The 13,189-nt window shown below is 39.1% G+C and overlaps 1 protein-coding gene across 2 annotated transcripts; it reads right to left on the minus strand.

Moving 5' to 3' along the window:
- Window positions 1–659: 659 nt before the first annotated feature.
- On the minus strand, window positions 660–12,935 carry LOC112043788 (hexosaminidase D). Of its 2 annotated transcripts, none has more exons than XM_052884211.1 (11): window positions 12,703–12,935; window positions 10,580–10,634; window positions 9,959–10,141; window positions 9,029–9,226; window positions 8,012–8,195; window positions 7,127–7,281; window positions 6,082–6,191; window positions 4,924–5,033; window positions 3,887–3,995; window positions 2,042–2,128; window positions 660–892 (listed from the first exon to the last, which is right to left on the minus strand). In XM_052884211.1, the coding sequence occupies exons 1-11, from the start codon at window positions 12,708–12,710 to the stop codon at window positions 709–711; spliced, it is 1,383 nt and encodes a 460-aa protein (XP_052740171.1). In that variant the 5' UTR covers window positions 12,711–12,935; the 3' UTR covers window positions 660–708. The 2 variants fall into 2 exon arrangements, with proteins under 2 accessions (XP_052740171.1, XP_023935131.2); XM_024079363.2 differs by having other exon boundaries at window positions 3,887–3,998; window positions 12,703–12,934.
- Between the last annotated feature and the right edge of the window lie 254 nt (window positions 12,936–13,189).

The raw sequence follows: 13,189 nt of genomic DNA on the forward strand, positions 1-13,189 counted from the left end.
AACTAATATAAACTAAATAGGAAATTCGATAGGTACTATTATACAAATGAGGGCATAGTATTCTCCAAAAGATTCCCTCACTCAATCTGCCTTTAGACCCTGCTTCGGCGCTGGCCAACAACCCCTGGTGACCCTACTGAGGTCCCAATAAGGTGCCCTTACACAGTCAGATAAAAATAGCTCAATCTGAGGTGTACATGCCAAAACACAAAAACTAAGGGAGATGCCACACTGTGCGGTGCGGCGCCGCGCCGGAGACGTTTTGCCGCGGTGAGGTGCTACAGTGTACCGTGTGCTCAGACCAATTACGGAAGGACCAGTATCGCACCCATATTCACGAACAAAATTGTCTGTCATTTTCTGAGGGAAACGAGCTAAGATTTGGTATATATCTTATACTAAACTGAAAGATTTTGCCTGTATTTTACACCATTCAACTACACAAAAAGGTATTTTTACGGAGCTCTTTAACTGACGAACAGGATCGCAACAATGAAACATCGACTCTATAGAGACAGCTTTTATAATCGCATTAGATCGTTGATCATATACTTTAATAGAAAGTAACGTCTAGCGCGAAACAGGTCCTATACAGTAATTGGTCTGAGACCGTGTGGCATATCATTGTTGTTTATATGCAGGACGCCGCAACAGCACCGTGTGGTCTCCCCCTAACACGTAACTATAGATTTAAGGATAGATAGATATCTACAGAGGCTTGACGCTGGCGTCGATGTTGTACCGCGCGAGGGCCGTGTCCCGCAGGTCCGTCAGCCTCTTCAGCAGCGGCGACACGTACGTGCCCACCCACTCCTCCGTGCTGCGCGGGCCCGTCACCGCCGACAGGTGCCGCAGGAGTAGCTCCTTGTAACCCGTCAGCTCTCTGTGTACCCTACGGGAATACGGATAATATTCAATTTCTATAATAGACTAGCGGACGCCCGCAACTTCGTCCGCGTGAAAGTCGATGTAAACTTTCTACTACCCCTACCTAACCTACCCCTACCCTACCCCTACCATACCCCTACCCTACTCCTACCCTACCCTGCCCCTAATTTTCTTTGCTATAAACCTCACGGAGCCCGAGACATTTCCAATGCAAAACCGTAGAAATCGGTTCGTGTGTTCTGGAGTTATAGCGTCAGGAAGGAAAACCCGACTTATTTTTATACCTATAGTAGACTAAAATAACTCTGAGCACTATGCCGTCATTACTCACCATTGTACCGCTCAGAAATGACTGCATAGTGTTCAGAGTTATTCTCTGATAGTAACAGCCTTCTAAGCGTTATTCACGTTGGTTCATTTCACAGGTAATTTTTGTTCAAGGGCTTGTAGTCTATAAGGAAAACTTATAAATTATCTAATAAATTGATGCGTTTTTAATTCGTTGGCGATCGGTCCTTATGTGATTAGTCTGAGCACTTACAGTATGGACTCGTTGGCGATTGGTCCTGATGTGATTAGTCTGAGCACTTACAGTATGGACTCGTTGGCTATTGTTCCTTATGTGATTAGTCTGAGCACTTACAGTATGGACTCGTTGGCGATTGGTCCCGATGTGATTAGTCTGAGCACTTACAGTATGGACTCGTTGGCTATTGTTCCTTATGTGATTAGTCTGAGCACTTACAGTATGGACTCGTTGGCTATTGTTCCTTATGTGATTAGTCTGAGCACTTACAGTATGGACTCGTTGGCTATTGTTGCTTATGTGATTAGTCTGAGTACTTACAGTATGGACTCGTTGGCGATTGTTCCTTATGTGATTAGTCTGAGTACTTACAGTATGGACTCGTTGGCGATTGGTGCTTATGTGATTAGTCTGAGTACTTACAGTATGGACTCGTTGGCGATTGGTCCTTATGTGCTTAGTCTGAGCACTTACAGTATGGACTCGTTGGCAATTGGTCCTTATGTGATTAGTCTGAGCACTTGCAGTATGGACTCGTTGGCGATTGGTCCTTATGTGATTAGTCTGAGTACTTACAGTATGGACTCGTTGGCGATTGGTCCTTATGTGATTAGTCTGATCACTTACAGTACAGACTCGTTGACGATGATCTCTAGTTGCGCGGGGTTGGTGTAGCCGCAGTCTATCTGCCACGGGTTCAACCACGTGGTCACGCTGAAATAGAACAACTGAATACAAGCAGATGTTACCTTTTTGGAATTCATGGATACTAATTAAACTATCACACCATCTATCCACCACTATCACATCATAAAGGCGAAAATTTGTGTTTCTCATTTGCGCTGCGGCTATTGAAGCGACTTGGGTTGTTTTTGTTTTTCAAAATTCTTTATTAAGCAGAAATATTATACACATGCGTGTTTTTATATAAATAACAATAAAATTCGGTAAAAAAAAAGTAAACGGCCTCCGTGGCGCAGTGGTATGCGCGGTGGATTTACAAGACAGAGGTCCTGGGTTCGATCCCCAGCTGGGCCGATTGAGATTTTCTTAATTGGTCCAGGTCTGGCTGGTAGGAGGCCGTGGCTAGTTACCACTTTACCAACAAAGACGTACCGCAAAGCGATTTAGCGTTCCGGTACGATGTCGTGTAGAAACCGAAAGGGGTGTGGATTTTCATCCTACCCCTAAGAAGTTAGCCCGCTTCCGTCTTAAATTGCATCATCACTTACCATCAGGTGAGATTGTAGTCAAGGGCTAACTTTTAAAGAATAAAAAAAATATTATAACATACAGTCAACATTAACTTCAGCCGGCCAATCCGCATTGGGTCAGCGTGGTGGACTATAGGCCTCACCCCCCTCATTCTTAAAGGAGACTCGATCTCAGCAGTGAGCCAAATATGGCTTGATAACGATACAGTCAACATAACACTAAACTACTAACTTAGGCTAACTTACACCTATTTTAGTTATAGGCTATGTACTTAAAACGATTCAAATTTTAACATGAAACAAACGTAATATAAATTAAGACGTAATATTATTCGGTATTTTTGAAAATATATCCGCTTTTAAAACTACTGAAATCTATAGACACATTGACTGTAGAATGTTATAAATTCAAAATTCAAAAATTCATTCATTCATTTAATTCAAGGCAATTCAAATTCAAAATCAATTACAAGCACTTTTGAGACGTCAAGTTATGTCATGTTTTAATGGTGGTAAGTAAAATCAAAAACTTATAATTAAAGTTAGGTTAGGTTAGGTTTTAAACTTGGTCCGAGAGCCCCGCATTTGAAAACTCAGCCAAGGTTTTTTTTTTGTTTACCACCATTTTACAAAGTTATCTAGAACTAAGCACACAATTGTATAGTGCAGTTCAACACCAAGATTTTTTATCTATACTAATATTATAAAGCTGAAGAGTTTGTTTGTTTGGTTGAACGCGCTAATCTCAAGAACTACTGGTCCGATTTTAAAATTCTTTCAGTGTTAGATAAGATAGCCCATTTATAGAGGAAGGCTATATTTTATCATCGTATTCCTACCTATAAGCTTGCGTTTAATACGATGCGGTTAAATTGCTGATATGTAGCGTACGGATAAAACATTGACCTCTTATAATAAAAGGACGCACAATCATAAAAAAAATTCCACTTAAAAACTGGCCAATTTTGCTTTGACAGTTTTAGAATTATTGTTAAAGAAATTATACCTAAAGGACTTTAAATATAGTGCAATATTCAATAAAATCCCAAATTCAGAGCAAATTCAACCTTAAGGATTGAGTTTAAGGTTGAATTTGCAAATGCGACTACTCGAATTGAGTGCCAAGAAGTTGTGCATCCACTTTTTAATAGGAGATCGATGGATACTTTGACTTTGTAAAGCTATCAACCCCCTACTGCATCCGCTTTTAGACTTTTCTTCTGCTTAATTCCTCATAAATACAAATATAATTACTTACAAATCGCTCCGTATCAGTTTCTCACCCCGTTCCCTCAGCAGCTGAAAGATCCTCATGACGTTTGCAAACTCTCGGCCGGGCAGGTCTTGTGGTGGCAGTATCTCGATTACTTCTAGAAAAAATATATATTTTTCGAAACTTCATTATCTTATACTTCTTACTAATATTTATATATGTATTTTTTTTTTTAAGAATATTTGTCATATCTTTTTTATTTTTTTTTTAATATGACAAATAATCCCATTTCCATCTAACTAGTCGGGAAAGACTTTATTAGGAGTGGGTACGACAATAGACCAACGGGGCGGGGATCGAACCACCACCCCTCGGTGATGAGTCCGACCGATCTTACCGTTGAGCTATTCAGGCTCAACGGATGTACATTTGGATGTTTACATTTGGATGTTACTCTTTAACTCTACTACTGAACCGATTTGGCTGAAATTTGGAATGGAAATAGATTTTACTCTGGATTAGCACATAGGTTACTTTTCATCCCGGAAAAATCCACGGTTCCCGCCGGATTTACATGTGTTCTAAAATTAATATTTCCGGAGTAAATAATAATCTTATATAAAATATATTCTTTTGTAAATAGATCTTAAAATAACCATCCTCATAATTATGACGTGGCCAAGTTTGACGTATTTTAAAATGCAAGAATACATAAAGGCGTGGGTCACATGGATAGTCGGAATTATTTGAATTACTTTGTATGAAAAAATTAAAAAGATTTTATTTTATAATTAAAAAAATGCGAGGTTGTTGAAAAAAAAAGAAAAATAACTAGAAAGAGGGTAGATTGTTTCTGCCCCTGACAGCTGACTTCACTTCTCATCTCGCAACTTCAATCCCGTCGTGACCACGATCCATGCAACTGGGTCGAAATATCGACATTAAAAATCTCGTCGTTTTATCGTGGTATGTACCCGTTTAAATAATATTCATAAAAAAATATTAGTTATGAATATTACACTTTGAAGTTATGGGAAATACTCCCGAGCACCCTGTATATTTAGATGTACAAATTATTTTACCATGTTGGGAGGCGCTCCTGTCCAAACGGTTGTCCCACGACTGTAGGCAATGTTTCAAACAGCCCATGGACACCGGCAGCAGCTCGCAAAGAGTCGCAAAGTGATCGTATCTGAAAGCAATGGTATAGAATTCTTTGAGAATCGTTTTACATTGACGTTTCTACTAAACATACTACATACATGCCATAAACAACATAGTTCAAAGAGTATAGAGAACATAATTCGAAGTAACGATGGACGTTGGGGTCCAAGGGTGCTGTACATAATTCATTCATCATTAACAACTCATATTCAGCTCACTGTTGAGCACGAGTCTCAGAATGAGAGAGGTTAAGCTAATAGTCAACCACGCTGGCCTAATGCGGATTGGAAGACTTCACATACATGTAGGGAATTGAGAAATTTCAGGTATGAAGGTTTCCTCACGATGTTTTACCTTCACCGTTTGAGACACATATTTAATTTCTTAAAATGCACACAATTGAAAAGTTGGAGGTGCATGACCCTACGCCTTTCAAATCGAAAGTAGAGGTCATATCCACTGGGTTATCACGACTCTTCATATCCATTCAGTTATTACGGCATGGAATGTATATGTCACCGTAAAATTGTAAATATAGTTAGATTATAATCTATCTCGCGAGATTGAGAACTGTCGATAGAGTGTGAACCGCAACATATTGCTTACAATTTAACCTATTATTATTCGGTAGATAGTAAGTATTTTTATATTTTTTTTTATTTTTACGTTCTCATATGAAATAAATACTTAACCTAACCATTAGTTTCTGAGACACACAAGTTCCAGTTCTTTGGAGAATGTTGCGGTTCAGAATCTTCGAGAGTTCACAATTTCGCGAGATAGATTATAATCTAAGTATATTTACAAATTTTCGGTATCATATACATTATACCAGTAAATACAGAGAATAGAATTTAGAAGCCTCAATAGCTCTACGGTAAAGGGACTCATCTTCGAAAGTTCGGTCGACCTCCCCCCCCCCCCCCCTATTACTACCCCCATATTATTAACTATTGTCGTACCCACGCCTAACACAGTCATTTCCGACTTATTGGAGGGGAATACTGGTCGTATTACAGAGATATGGCAAACACACTTTTAAAACCAAAAGTGATAATACAAATGAATGTTGTTACCTTGACCATCCAGTGAGTATGACGCCGACAAAGTTGATTTCATTGACTTTTGCAATCTCATCTATCCAAGCCTGTTGGTTGCTCACGTATCTCTCCGTGGAAGGGAATACCTGCCTCCAGACAGACATTTTGTAAGATAACACGTTAAAGCGTTCGTTTTCCAAATGCATTATTCCGATTTGGAATTCCGTGAAACTACCGTTTTTCTCCATTCGTAATGTAATGCGCAAGGGCTCGCATTCGTTACGTACGAGTATTTGCTTTGTTCGGAAAAAACGTACATTTGCGTCAGTTAATGTATTTAATATTGATTTCATGCCTTTGGTTTTCCGAACTCGGAAAACTAATACGGAAAGCGACTGTATGCGACCGGCCTAAAATGTAGAAGAATCTATCTGGCATTATTATTAATTAATTCATCATACAATTTAACCAAAAAAATATATTAAATTTGCCTTCCGTGTGGAATTCTTTTTTTAATATTTTTGAAGTTATAATTTCTCACAACAATCACACTATGTGGTTTGTTTGTACACCATAAAATTGGGTGCTAGAGGATTACCAGCCAAAGCTCTCTATAAGCTTGCTTCCAACCAAATCCAAAGCTGCTCTAGTTCAACTTACCAAATTTGACTAGGCAGGGAGAACAACGTGAGAGGAAAAATGAAGAATAGAATAGAATAGAATAGAATATATCTTTATTTGTCCACACACGAGTAATAAAATAAAATAAATAAACAGAACACACAAATATCTGGTTGTGGACAAAAAAGGTTTCCACCTCAGCACGATGCCACAGCGAGCTGTGGCGCTGGTTTTCAGGTGAAACCTTGTGAGTTCACGGACGTGTCTACGTACGTACGTGTGAAGCGTTAGTTAACTGTCAAGAATGCCCTTAACCCTACAGCCCTCGGTCACAAGTCCGGGAATTCGCTTGGAGGATTTCCTCTCTGCTACACAATGGACCATCATCGCGGTGAATCCGTGGAATGCTAAAATATTCGTCTCTAAGTGTGATAAGATATTATTAATATGTGAAACTTACCTCGCAACTGCCACTGGCGCCTTTGAATGCGCTTCCAACCCACACGTTAGGGAACTGCGACCTGTAGATGTCCCACATTTGAGGGTTGAGCAGGAAGTTCTCCTTGGTGTTGTAGTCCCATACTACTGGCTGCACCAGATCCGTTAGGTTGTAATCTGCAAACGTCAGACTTTATGGACTAACGGAATTAACTAGCGGACGCCCGCGACTTCGTCCGCCCTTAGACCTCCTTAGTCCGGACCTATCGCAAAATACGTTCTGGGTTACGTACGTTCTAGATACCTACTAACTATAAAATACCTCCCTGCCAAATTTCAGCTTTGTACATCAAGCGGTTTTTAAGATTTCGTGATGGTCGCTAACTATGGACCTCATAAGAAGTCTTTAAGTCACTCAGCGGGCGATGGAGCGAGCTATGCTTGGAGTTTCTCTGCGTGATCGAATCAGAAATGAGGAGATCCGCAGACGAACTAAAGTCAGTGACATAGATCAGCGAGTCTCATGAGCACATAGTTCGAAGAACCTATGGACGTTATAAATTACGTGAAGTCACATAGGAAGAGGTGAGTCTCACTAATGTTGTGGCAAATACAGGGAGTCTATAGTCACAAAATTCATGTAATGTATGGATGGCCCAAAAGGCCATGTTATGTTACAGTGGCAGTGGTCATCAGAACTTACACAGCAATATCTCGCGCAAGGTATCAAATCCTTCCTCTTTATAATATTAGTATAGATTATAAATAATGTGACGTCACATATAAAGGGGTGAGTCTCACGAATGTGGCGACTCTGATAGGGGGTGCCTAAAATCTCGAAATTCCTGTGATGTATGTTTGGAAAGACGTAATAATTTACAATGGTAGGCTGGTCATCAAAACTTACACTGCAATATCTCAGGATAGATAGTCCGCAGTATATCGTCCCACATGAGGATGGTCAGCTCGGGCCGCTGCTGCTTTATGAACTGCGCCAGGTCTCGGACGTGCTCCAAGTAGAGACTCAGCTTGCCGTAGATGCTGGATGCGGCCTTCAACTGGCATTTCACACACACTCCACTATGCCAAACCTACAAATATTTTTTTTTATTCTCTACAGGTTAGACCCTGACTACAATCTCGCGAATGCAATCGTTAGGAGTAGGATGAAATCCACACTCCTTTCGGTTTCTACACGACATGGTACCGAATCATTTATAGAATGTTGTAATATAAACGATGTAGTGACCAAAATTCGCAGACGAACTAAAATCACTGACACAGCTCATCGAGTCTCAAGGTGCTGGGATGGCGACCCCGCACCAGAAAGCGCAGTTGGTTGAACCCCATTAGGTGGACTGAGGATATTAAGCGGGTTGCAAGGAGCCACTGGATGCAGGTCGCTCGAGACTGTTGTGCTTGGAGGTCCATGCAAGCTGTGAGTCTGACAGCGGGCGATGGAACGAGCTATGCTAGGAGTATCTCTGCGTAATTGAATCAGAAATGATGAGATCCACAGATGAACCAAAGTCACTGCCATAGCTCAACGAGTTGCGAGTGGCAATGGGCGGGGCACATAGTTCGAAGAGCTGATGAAAGTTGGGGTCCCAAAGTGCTGGAATGGCGACTCCGCACTAGACAGCGCAGTGTTGGTAGACCCCCCACCAGATGGACTGACGACAACAAGCGAGTCGCAGGGATTCGCTGGATGCAGGTGGCTCAGTATTGTGATGTTTGGAAGTCCCAACAAAAGGCCTATGTTCTGCAGTCGACGTCCATCGGCTGATATGATGATGAAGAATGGAACAAAATGCATGTTTGCATGCATTGTTCTATTATATTCTTTTAACTGTCTAACTTTTTGATCCATACAACACTACAGGTCTGTAAATATTCCCCTCAAGTTTAAGGAGCGATTGCTTACTTCATCAGCCCCAATATGGAAGTACTTGGCATCAGGCTGCATATCCAGCGCCTGCAGCACCATGGCTCGCACCAGCTCCTGGCCCTGCTGCTGGGAGGGGCACAGCACCGCTGGGGAGCGGGGCTTCTCCTGGTACCGTCTGTACAGCGGGTGTTTGAGGACAAACTCCATGTGCCCTATGGTCTGTACTAACTGTATCTGAAAGACATGAAGTTGACATTAATTTCTTCTTTTTTCACCATTAAATAAACGATGATCTGGGCGGCCTGCTTTTGGAGCGAACTCGGCTGGATGGAGTGAATCCAGCGGGGACCTACACTGAGGGACCCACGTACAACAGTCAACCACATGACTAAGTGCGGAAATGGCCCAGAAGAAAGAAGAAAAAGAAGACCGTTAAATAAAAAAAATTACAGCATAATCAGGCCATCTTTTTGGGAGATACAATAAGACAGACAGAAACACAGATACATTCTGTAGTTGTATAATATCTTCCTTTTCCATCAAACAAGGTAAGGAAACAATTTGAGATGATAATATCTGAAAATATTTAAAATAATAGTCCAATATATTGTTAGCTAGTGATATATATAACCTTAGTTATAAAAATAAAGTCACTTGATTAAATTGAGATAGAAAACATGAGTGAATGTAATGAACACAGTTGAACCATGACTTCCGGCCACATACAAGTAGGGCTATAAAAGACGATGCTGGCTGTCATGGAGGCTTCGATGTCACGGTTACCCCCTCCCGAATGGCCCTCCTAGCCGAGGTCCAAGTCTCATAGGAGACGCTCTTAGAGAGTTGTTCCGTCCTCTGTTTTTATTTCAGCCTTCGGGGGCTGGTAAGTGAAGCCATCAGGTCATTATATCATCATCTTTGTAATTCAAGCCATAAATCTAAAGCCTATAAAAGAGTGAAACTTACCACTTCCAGTTCATTTTCCTTTGCACATCTCAATATTTGCTTCACTTCATCTACTGTGTACATCCCATCACCACTGGCATCAGCAATGCTGCCAATACATGATATCTCCCCTTTGTAAGGGAAAGAGTCCTCCCACTCCACTAATATTCCCGTAGCACCCCATTTCTTTATATTAAATAGGACCTACAAAATGCAAAAGTATTATTTTATTTTGATTTCATACCAAATAATGTGTTTGATCCATTTGATTTGATGATAGTCTGATATCAAAATATCAAAGTGAAAAAGAAAAATTTTAACACCAAAAATGTTGTGTATAACTGTACAAAGATTGTGTATAACTTTTGTAACTAAAAGAAAGAAGAAATTGATTGATGAATAAAAAATAATATTCGACCAGACACATCAGTCCAGTGCTTTATGTAAAAAGGACTTCAAAGAAATACTGATTCTGCTGTTATGCTGAACACTAAATTTTTATTTAAAACAATGATATGATTTTGTCCGCATAGATTTAGTTTTTCACAAATCCTGTGGGAACCCTGCATATTTTCAGGATAAAAAATAGAAGAGAGAATAAATAAATTTTCGCCATTATAATAATACTGTGATAAATCTTACCTTCTCCAAAAATGGCAACTTTAAAGGTGCACCTTTTAAATCCAAATGGACTATCCTGCAAAAAGTAAAGAAGCAAACTCAAAAGAATATTGTTAAAACACAAGTTTTGGGTTTTTTTATCTTTCTAGGTATCACTATTTTGCAGAAAATCACTATTTCATTCAACTGAAAACTTGTATCTCAAAAAAAATCAATTAAGTAGCCTATTATTATAATATGCTCTACACATAAAGTCAAACAAGAAACAAGTTCTATGGGTTTAGTTTTATGAGCTATTCATTATGCAGACTAATAATGGGGATGATGACTAGGTTTGAATATATTGATTTTTATGATACATTCCAGTAAATAAGGTCAATGTTAACTAATTTATACATAAAAAGCAAAGATTGACTGGATATTTGCAAAATAAATAAGATTATAAAATTTCAAAATGTAATAAAAATATTTTATCGTAATTAGATGAAAATTTATACAGTTTTAGCTTCCTTACATTAAATGTAACATTTTTTAATATATGAACTATAAACATAAACGCAAAAATAACAAAGATATTAGTAATTTTGTCCAAACGCCCATACAAATCTAACGATCATTAATTGCCTACAACGTCATAAGTAGTAGTATAAGTGCGTACCATTTTGTATGGGGCGTTTTTCAGAGATCTGCGACAGTGCCGCAAATCTGACCCTTTAAATCCCTGTCGCTCCGAAAGTAATGATCCCAGATACCCTGTTACTTTTACAAAATTGCTTTACTATTAGCGTACTCTTAATTTATATACAATTTAAAAAACTGTCATCATCCCTATTAGCTGCCCTAGAGGACCAATGTCCTTTGACTGACATTATCTGCAGATAAAGCCAAAAAAGACAAGATTCACATTTAAAAATTCATTTGTTTCAAGTAGGCTCAGTTTTAGGGGCGTAGCTACCGCCATTTCAGCCTTATCAATGATACGGGCCCCCCGATTATACGGGCTCATTACGTGTGAAAGCAAAATTAGTAAAATTGTAGGTAATCCACAACCTCTTTTGTTCTCTGGTGAAGCATGTGCCCAAAAGTTGGAAACATCCTACATTTCAATTAAGTAATTTTTCAAGCGAGCATTTTTGTTTCTTCTGTGAGAAATTATTACCCTTCATTTGGGTCCCTAATTAATTTTGATACAGGGCCTCTTCATGGCACACTACGCCACTGCTCAGTTTACAAGCACTTTAGCATTCCTTTACCCTTTACCTTGACTGCCATCTCACTTGATGTTAGGTGACGATTCATTCTAATATGGACGCAGGCTTACTCGTAATATGTACAAGTTTATTCTAGCCACACCTCTGAAGGTTTGTAAGAGACATCATACTAGATCGCAAAATTGCTTGGTGGTATGTCTGTGCCGGTAGGTGGTAACTAGTCATATGGATACGTATGAGAAACATTATAAAATCCCAGCTGATGTCACTATTTTGAGATCTAGACCAGACATTTTCCTTTTGTCCAAACAAACTAAAAGAATAGTACTTGTAGAGCTTACTGTGCTGTGGCTGTGTGTATATAAATGGCTTTGTTGTTGGTCTGTATGCCGTAAAGGTAGGTGCAAGAGTATTACCAGCAAAATCTCTTTATAACTTGCTTAAAGACCTTGGCCTCTCTTGACCTGCAGCTAGTTCTATATTTCTTTAGAACCTAAAGCTGCTCTGATAGGATCTTATCAAATTTGGCTAGGCAGGGAGAACACGAGTGGAAGAGGGGAGCGTACATCTAGATCACAAGTCCTGGACTTCGCTCAGACATTTTCTCTCTACCGCGCGATGGACCCGGCACCCGCACGGTGAATCCATGGATGACTTTAGACAAATTTAGAAAGTTATAAAATCCTAAACTAATCGAACCCAGGACCTCTCTGTAGAGGCATAGAATTACCAACGATGCCGGTCGCGATTAAAATAAGCAGACAGTTAGTAATGGTTCTATATTTGAATCATGGCGTGCAATTTTTGACACTGGGCTACTGACTGGGCTGTGTATACCCACAGTTACAACTAAAAATAAAACTTAACCAGTTTTTTTTTTTCGAAATTCTACAAACATCACAACGTATCCAGTTAAATTTAATTTTAACTTACTTATGCATTGCAATTTGCAGGCGGCACAATGTTTATTATAGGTATTAGGTGACTTAAATTAACTTCCTAGATCCTCAAACTAAATAATCCTACAAAGTATTTTCACTGGAAAAAATCAATTAAATTCACAATTTTCTGTTTTATTTAAAAACAATAACCACACCCACAGACGACAAATTAAATTTACCACAGACCACAGATGACGTCGTGGTCTTGAGAGAAAAAGCCACAGAATGTTTTTTTAATAGTAATTGACAATAACAATTTTAATTTTCAATGTACAGCTTTGGCTTTTAGTCTTTTTGAGCTGTAGTGTAGACAGAGAGATACCTTTGTAATTAAAAAAAAAACAAATAACAACTCGAACCCAATAATAAAGATACCTAAATAAATGCAAAAATTAAATAAGTTAAATCTTGAATTCTTCAGCTTTAATGTATTTTAATTAAGTACTTTATTCTATAGAATTAAATATAAATTTTTTGTT

Source organism: Bicyclus anynana, chromosome 11, assembly GCF_947172395.1.
Source record: "Bicyclus anynana chromosome 11, ilBicAnyn1.1, whole genome shotgun sequence".
NCBI classification, from domain to species: Eukaryota; Metazoa; Arthropoda; class Insecta; order Lepidoptera; family Nymphalidae; genus Bicyclus; species Bicyclus anynana.

What these genes read in the sequence shown, in the direction of transcription:
- LOC112043788 (XM_024079363.2), bottom strand. An exon ending in GCGCCAGTGGCAGTTGCGAG is followed by an intron (nt 6,192 to 7,126) that starts GTAAGTTTCACA and finishes GTCTGGAGGCAG; the next exon opens with GTATTCCCTTCCACGGAGAG. An exon ending in ATACTCACTGGATGGTCAAG is followed by an intron (nt 5,034 to 6,081) that starts GTAACAACATTC and finishes CATTGCTTTCAG; the next exon opens with ATACGATCACTTTGCGACTC.